This window comes from Anoplophora glabripennis, unplaced genomic scaffold (genome assembly GCF_000390285.2).
Source record: "Anoplophora glabripennis isolate ALB-LARVAE unplaced genomic scaffold, Agla_2.0 scaffold39, whole genome shotgun sequence".
NCBI lineage: Eukaryota > Metazoa > Arthropoda > Insecta > Coleoptera > Cerambycidae > Anoplophora > Anoplophora glabripennis.
In genome coordinates this window covers 95,932-104,656 of record NW_019416254.1, presented here as the reverse complement: position 1 = coordinate 104,656, position 8,725 = coordinate 95,932, and the positions used below count along the sequence as shown (strand labels likewise).

The 8,725-nt window shown below is 29.1% G+C and overlaps 1 protein-coding gene across 1 annotated transcript; it reads left to right on the top strand.

Moving 5' to 3' along the window:
* The first annotated feature begins 2,021 nt into the window (after nt 1–2,021).
* Nucleotides 2,022–8,114, top strand: LOC108915763. Its single transcript, XM_018721889.1, has 4 exons — nt 2,022–2,115; nt 4,567–4,766; nt 6,497–6,640; nt 7,858–8,114. The coding sequence occupies exons 1-4, from the start codon at nt 2,109–2,111 to the stop codon at nt 7,945–7,947; spliced, it is 441 nt and encodes a 146-aa protein (XP_018577405.1). The 5' UTR covers nt 2,022–2,108; the 3' UTR covers nt 7,948–8,114.
* The last annotated feature ends 611 nt before the right edge of the window (nt 8,115–8,725 follow it).

Below are 8,725 nucleotides of genomic sequence, written 5' to 3'. Positions count from 1 at the left end.
AATGTTATATATTACCACGAATTTCGTGTTGGTTTTTGTATAAAATTTTATTATGGTCATTAGAAAAAGATTAAAGGCACCATCAAAGTCTGCAATATTAGGTCCATGATTTCAATGAGTCAGGTACTTATGTACTATTTGCTATTAATTATTACTATTTGGGGAATTTCATTTTCATTCATATAATTGGATGTTAATGACTAGCTGGTTTGTAGAGTAGTTTATTTAGCAAACTTAAATATTTTGGTATACAGGGTGTTTTTAAGTCGATATTATAACTTCAGGATTGGTTTAAATTATTTAAACAGATTAAAATGAACCGGGGTTTCAAAGGTACTCATTGTTGGAACTTAAGTAGGTGGTTTAACCAATTAAAAGCAAGAATTCGCCAAACTGATATACAAATATCTCAATTAGTGGTGAAGATACTGGACGACACTGTCATTGAATTTTAGGATTTCTCTGCCATGATTTTTGTGGTCATTTTTTAATCAATACTGTTTCAAAATTAAAATTAACTTACCACACAGTTGATCAAATCGAAAATAACTAAATAAAATATAAACTAAAATAAAACTATTCGTTTCACAGAAAATATTTACAGGAATGTTTTATCCAAAACACAATTCTAAAAAAATTTTAATCATCGAAAATGTAAAAAAAATCATTCCCGCAGAAATTTTCCATTACTTGAGGCGAACGGATACAACCTTTAAGAGTTTAAAAATGTTTTCGCCAATATTCTTTTTTTTAACTTTTGATTACTATACCTACATTTTTTTGAAGTTTATTTTAACTTTAGAAAAGAATAACCCAAAAATTTTTTTCAAATAAAATAGAAGATAGATTTTTTCTTTGAATTACAATAAGAAATCAAATGCTTTCAAAAATTAGTAAACAAATATTATTCCTTGAAGTGTTCTTTTATATGATTACTGGAAAACTTCTAAAGGCTTTTAAAAACTCTTATTTTAATTCTTCCTTAATCATCTTTCTTATATAATTCTTAGTATTTGGTATTACTTGATTGATATTTGAATGTAGTGTTCACTGAAAAAATACAAATTAAGGTAATCAGTGATGAAATAGGGAAAATCTATCATGCTTCGTTTGATAAAAGTGACACCACGTTTAAACAGTAACTGATAATAACTGTTTCATATCCTGAATGAATCAAATAGTTCGACTTTAAATAATTACAATTTTGTCGTACGTCTATTGAAATAAATATAAATAATATTTCCATTTGATGAACTTATATTAAATGAAAAATGAAAAATGAAATTTAAAGCATTAAAACAATAATAATTCTAAGAAATAAATTGACGATGTATTTATAACTGTATTAATGCTCATTATACATCTTATCTGATACTTTCGACACTTTTTAATTTATTACCTAATTGCTTTAATAAATTTTGTCATCATGTGGCAATGGATAAATTATTACAAAACATATTTAATGTAATAAATTTACAAAAGTGAAAGCCACTAAAAAAGGCAATAATGTCCTTTATAATATTTTTTTTATTCAAAACAATACTTTTTTCTCTGTATAGATTCAGAAAAAGTAAACATGACTTAATTCATTGTAAAAACTGACAAGAATTCCATCATTCATCATCCATTTTCATTCAAAATTAATTAAATGAGGTTTTGTTTAGTTGGAACAGATTTTTATAGTTTCCATTATTCTCTCCAACATTTCCAAGCTAACGCCAAAAGATGTAAAAATTTGAACATTGTTATGAATCAAATCTGTGCAACAAAATAAAATATAACATATATATATCAATTCAAAATATTCTAAGTTGTTTATAATAGTACTAGTAATAGAAATTTCAAAATAGAAGTAAATACCCGGAGACGTGTTAAAAAATAAGTGAGTAATAAATCTACTACGAACTGTACCTGGTAATCGAGAATGGGAGGATATTGTTGTATTTTGAATAAATATATAATATTTGATCTATAAACTCATTCTCCTAATACTAATTACCTGATAAGATAAAGTAAAACTGGAATTGTAGGTAACCATATATATTATGGCACATTAAGTTTATCTCAGGCGTCAATATCGTGTAGTACAAGTTCGTTCTTCGTTAAAAATGGCTGGTAAGTGTATTACACATTTATATATTTTTTTAAGATGCCAATAGATGAATAAATTTGATTAGTGACTCGAAGAAGCTAATTTTATTCTACTCATATGTGTTTCCATTTTATTATAAACTATCTATTTATTATTTTAATTACAAATTAACTTAATATACTTTCTTATACATAGCTTTGAAATGATTTAATTGAATAAAACTAAAAACTAGAAGCTTGATTTAAGTTAATTCATTTCTGACACAAAATGTAAAAGCAGTATAAATGCCTACTTAAATATATTTACTATTTAACTCTGCACCGTCTATTTTACGTAGTGTAAATATTTGGAACAATAAACAAAATGTGACTGGCAGTTAGACATACATTAAAAATATGAAAAATGCTTAACGGGATAACAAATTCTTAATGGATGATGAACAACGCGTAGCTTAGAAAATAATAATTAAAAATATTAAAATATTCCTTAATAGGTAATACAAAAATAGCAGAAAATGTAAGGAAAGGGGGAAGCATTCTGTAAGATACAGCCTGAACTAAAATTAATCCATTGTGAACTCTTCCAATTAAGTAAAGATTTAATATTAAAATCGGAGGTACATACTGACATACATACTTAACAGACAGCGTATCATGCGGGTTATGCTGTTAATGTTTTAAGGTTATACTTATTGTATAACTGGTTGCATAAAAATCAACGTTTTATATTTTGTTTTTCTCTTTTTGATAAATATTTTTTTAATTACATCTTAAAGAACCATATTGTATATAAAAAAATAATTTTACACTGCTTTTAAGCTCATTCAAATTGATATTCAAATCTTTTCTAAATTTTCGATAAATAAAAATGTTCAGCGTGACTCATTGTGGGTGAGACTGCAGATACAAGTTAAATAGTGATAGACAAAAAAAAAACGAAAAAACGAATATGAGTATCTCTTGTTCTTCTTTCAAGTTAGTATAGGGACAGTACTTTTAGGTCAGTTATGTTTTGTTAACTAATCAGAAGATTAGGTTAGTGATAATACTGTCGAAATATATATGTATATTCACGGACTTCCACGATTAGTTAACCAAGTTTTAACCAGTGCTGAAGGTACCAGCTCTTAGCAAAGAAATTGATTGGTTTTCGATATTCTACGGAATACCTGAACTAAACGATTTGGATACTATTAGATTAAAATTTAAATATAATTTATATCTGTAGGTACCTCAAATTTAAATTAAACTTAAAAATGTGTAAATTCAAATTTGGTCTTAAGCCTGTATCAGACAATGCAATTTAGTTGTAGGGACAAAATTGCGGGGATTTTGTTGTGGGGATAAAATTGCATGCTTATTATCACACAATGGGACAGAATTGCTGCAATTTGTTTAGTTTGCAGCAGTATTACCAACTATGCATTGTTTAATATGTAAAATATCTTGTATGTATCTTGTAAACCATTATTTTTTAATCAAGCAAAATATTGCAATGGATAAAAATTTAAAAGTAAATCGCTATATAGCTTTAATAGTTGCTTCAACGGTATTACTTACAACAACCATGATCAACAGTCAACAACAACTAAGGTGGTAATAAACAAATCTTCATAAAAGTAACTAGAATCCATGCAATTTTGTTGCACGGAATAGAGCATGTTCTAATTCATGCAATTCAGTTGTCGGGACAAAATTGTATAGTCTGATAAGAAAAATTTCATGGATTCTATCGCGGCAACCAAATCCCTGCAACAAAATTGCATTGTCTGATACAGGCTTTATAGATCAATTCTGAACACATGATAGTGCGGAAAATAACTACTATGCGGACCACATTCACCGACTAGCATTGAATTGTACCAGCAATGTCTACAAAACTGCTTGTAATTATCTAACTTAAAAGTTAAAATGATATAACTAAATACCATTTTTTGAAAGATACATACATACATACGTGACTTAATTTGTAAATACATTGTTTTACGTTATTTGATAGGATTTTTTTTATTGATTTGAATTAGCTTAATACATATAAAATAAGAAACCAAAAATAATGTCAAAAAAGGATTAAATACTATATACACAGTTTTATGAGATATGAATAATTATAAAACAAGAAAGCAAAAATAAATAGATTTTTTTGTTTATTTTTATGATTTAACTTACACCAAAACATATAAGTTATAAAGGTATTGGAAATTTAAAGTTTGAATACAACTTCTTAAATATAACCATAAGCTACAGAATTTTCAATTTTGCCGTATTTTTTACCTAAAATTAAATTAATTCAGTATAAAAGAAAGTTGAAAGAACTTATGCTTTTAAAGGGGAGATTTCAAATATAACTGCATCTAAACATCTCACTTTTACGTCGGGAAATATAATTTTCTCAAAATAATCTAATGTAGAATTAATTTGAAAAAAATGTGTTGTTTCCATCTTCATACAGTGAACAATTTTTTTTTTTTTCAGCATACTATTGGGTTGATACAGTGGCTCGTGGAGGCATTCCATCCACTGCTTTGCACGGTGGTGTAGATATCGACGGGCATCAAATTTACGTTGGAAGGGCTTTTCACGATGGTGATTGGATTCCGGCGAAAGTCATTCCTGGAAAACAAGTGGCTTATGTAGCTTACGGTGGGGACGAAATAGCTGTAGACCATTTCCAAGTAAACATTTTTATTTCAATACCTATTTTAAAATAGAAACTGAAAATTATCAATTGGATAATGTAGACTGTAAGATACATCGATCTTTTCTACTTTGACTATTGATAGGTGTATTCTGGATCTCTATGCCAGTAGAGTTTATTTAGCCTTTTAGTTAGAAGTGGACTTTGGTAATGGTTTAGTATGCATAGCTCTCAGCTTCCGACTGTTCTATTTCATTGCGCATACTGCAATATCTTCTTTCTTCTGACGAAAATATAGATCATCGTTAAGTCCTTCAATGCTTCATTTAGGAACTTCTGATTTTGCGTCAACTCAGGAATTTCCTATTACCATTTTATTGTTTCAGGTTCTAATAACACAGCTAGCAATGCCGCAAAAGGATTCGGGCTCGTGTAGGACTGTAGATGAATTTGTTGCTTCGATGGTCCACATGGCTAAGATCACATCGTTTTGATTTTTTTTTATCTCCTGTCCTCGTATTCCAGACCACTTTGGTGTTAACAGAAGGCTTTATCTTCCAGTCCCTTTCTGGTATTACAACCTTATTTTTTTTATCCTTTACATTCTGAGAATGGGATGCACCTTTAATTTCTCGTATGGCTGTTGTTATACCCCACTTTGCTGTGGACAATTGGTGGTGTAGTCTATATATACTTATATGTAGCTTTTTTCTGAATAAAGATGGTTAATGGTAGTTTCAATTCAATAAAATTCAACATGAGTGTACATTTTATTAACCCAGACTTCTTTTAAAATTTGTAAAGTAGATGGAGTATCTGTGCCATAGAATTAGTACCTTGCAATAGTTAATGAAGATGCTTTGCATATTAATGTTAAATAAAATAATTGTTTAGTGTTGGTTTTACCTACAAAATACACAAGAAAACACATAGACATCAAACAATAGAGAAGTCGCTAAGTCATTCAAGTGAGTAATTATTATGATTCGATAACTGACAACAATATTTTATAGTATTTCTTATTTCATTTGTAACCTTTCATGGATCCTAAGAAATTAAAAAAAAATATGTGGAAACTGCGTAAAACTTTAGGGTGCTAAAAAACTAGTAATAGGAGATAATTAAAAAATATATTGTTTACTAGGCTTAGTAGATTTTCCATTTACGTAAATGATGGTTTATTTTACTTCAGTAAGCATTTTAAAGAAGTAGTATCTTCTTCGGAATTAACGGGACTTCTTAACAAGCATCACTAGTAAAGACACGCATTATTTTTAGTAGTCCAATAATTACACATTTAATTTTATCATAAATCATACATTGCCGTATGTAATAAAAGTTTATTAATGTAAGAGATAATAATAATACTTAATTGATTCTATAGTAAATATCTTTTTTGTGAAAATCACTTCCGAATTTACTCTACAAGACATTATATTTTCTTACATTTATTAATTATCTTTAAGAATACGTTTCATGTATACATAATCTATTATTGATCAAGATTTTGCATATTTTCAAAAAGAAACTTACAGTTAAGTAATGCGAATATCGAAAAATATGACCTAAGTATTTAAAAAAAATGGCAAATCAAATTAGTCTCTTAGTTTATATTCTTCTTCTAAATAAATTTGTAGGAAAAAAATATAAATTTAAAATCGAATAGATATGTAATTGTTACATATTTATGTATTATACATATAATAACTATAAATTATTATTTGTTTAAATAAAAAATATTTCTTTAATCATAATCTTTATTTTAAGGTTCTCTGTGAACAACGTTTTGATTGGGTTCCTTCTGGTGGAGGCCATATTCCTCCAGGAGCTGTTGAAGGAGGTAGAACGTCAGATGGAGAACCTTTGTACATCGGTCGAACTCATCATGAAGGTTCGCTAACTGTTGGCAAAGTGAGTCAATTATACATCACGAATAAATTACTAAATGTATCTTTTACCATTATCCTATTAAGGCGGATATCCACTTGTGGCATTGCTCCGTAACGTAACAACGAACATGTTACGGCCTGTTGCAAAAGGTGACACGGTTCGCTGAGAAAAGTATGTGTGGTTTTGTTCGTAATATTCATTCCGTAATGTAACAAAATAAGGTTACGAGACGACACAGGAACATAAACTCGCAGTATGAACCTGACTGCAATAATGGATTCGTCATTGCAATTGCAGTTAGCAGCAGCGTCATATATTTTTATTCATTATACAATTTTGAAGAATAAGAAACGGAAATCTCCGGAAATTTTTTCTTTACTACACTTCATGGCACAAACACAGAGAAACACACTCTTCCTAGTCACTGCAGTAAACAGACTGACCCCAGACCATATACAAAAGACCGACGAAACAAAAAATAAGACAAAATCGCATGTGCAACAGGCAACGTTATGGCCAAAAGAGAAACCCCGTCTCAACGTGTAGCAGAAAGTACTGTTGCATCCCTTTGATGCGACGACTAAAAACCGACAAATGATGATTCGTCCCGGATTAGTTACGCGTGTCAAATTTGTTGCACGTACCATGCAACAATTTTCCGTCTCCACTAGCTGTAACGTAACATGTTCGGTGTTACGTTACGGGGCATTTGACACAAATGGATACCCGCCTTTAGAATAATATCTTCTATATTCATATCAAATGCTTCAGTTTTTCCCATATATTCAGGTAATTTAGGTTTATAACCTTTGACACCATCTATTCGGCCCAGACGGAACTGGTTATTTATATTTTTTGTGTTCTTATCCTGAATTTGATTTTGATTGAATTACAAAAGTGTAAAAATAGAACATGTAAAATTACATACGGTGCCGTATCGAAGTTTCTCGATATAGACTGCATTTTTTGTTGTGTTGTGTTCCTTTTTGTTATAATTAATTTTCTCGGTGAGAAAACACATGGCAGGATATATTTTTCTTCACATTCGGAGTCACCCTGTAAATATATACTCATAAAATTTAGTTCTCTGTTTTTTGGCACTTGGCCCTTATCAAATATTATATTTTATTTTTTAATTTTTATTATTTACTATTGATAAAACATGTATGTAGCTGCTTTTTATGTGTGCGTATCTTTTTAATATCATTTAAACTGAATGTTTTTACATTTAATTTCAGGTTCATCCTAGTCACGGAGTTCTGTATATTCCATTTGACGGAAAGGAAATTCCTTCTCCACATTACGAAATCCTTGTGCTTAGACCTTAAATTATGTTACTTTGTCAAGAAATATGCCAGTAGATGAGTAGGAACTTTTGAAATATGTGTTTCCGAGTTGTTTTCGTTTTTATTTCCCTTAAAACAACCTTTAAACAGGTCGAATATTTTTATCATTATTTAAATAATACGCAAATAAACTTTTTGTTACAAATAAAGGTGTCACTATATTTTCCTCAAAAATACATTGCTATCTTTAAGGTGTAAACCAAATAAAGCTGACGTTATTGATTGTATTAAAAAAATGTAAATTAATTTGTCATAGGTATAAAAACAAAAAACAAAAGCAACTAACTAAGAAATCTCTAGTTACATTGATATTAAAATAATATATATTGTTTCGAGGTACACATCAGTTAGTAGACAGTGACCTTTGTATACAGGGTGAATCATACATGTGTATAAAATTATGCCAAAGTTTCTTCAGAGCAAGACAAAGCAATTACTTAAAATGTCAATATGTACTGACATATAGCCCTCTGAATATAGTACCTCGAAGGTAATTTCTCGGAATTATATCTCAAAAGATATTGACGTTTAAGTAAAGGTAAATTGATATAAATCATAAAAAAATATTTAATTTAGTTACAGGATTAGCAAAAAGTGAAGTTTAGTTAGTTAGATCTGAATATCGCCAAATACTCGACTGTCCGTTTGGTGCACTTTTCAAAATTTCTACAAATAAGAAAATAGCACTAAGTAAAAAACTAATTAACGGTGTCCTTAGCCAACCTCTATGTTTTAGATAAAATACAAGTATTCTTGCTTG

Coding starts and splice junctions, on each gene's coding strand:
- LOC108915763 (XM_018721889.1), top strand. Junction 4,767..6,496: donor TAGCTGTAGACCATTTCCAA/GTAAACATTTTT, acceptor CTTTATTTTAAG/GTTCTCTGTGAACAACGTTT. Junction 6,641..7,857: donor GTTCGCTAACTGTTGGCAAA/GTGAGTCAATTA, acceptor ATTTAATTTCAG/GTTCATCCTAGTCACGGAGT.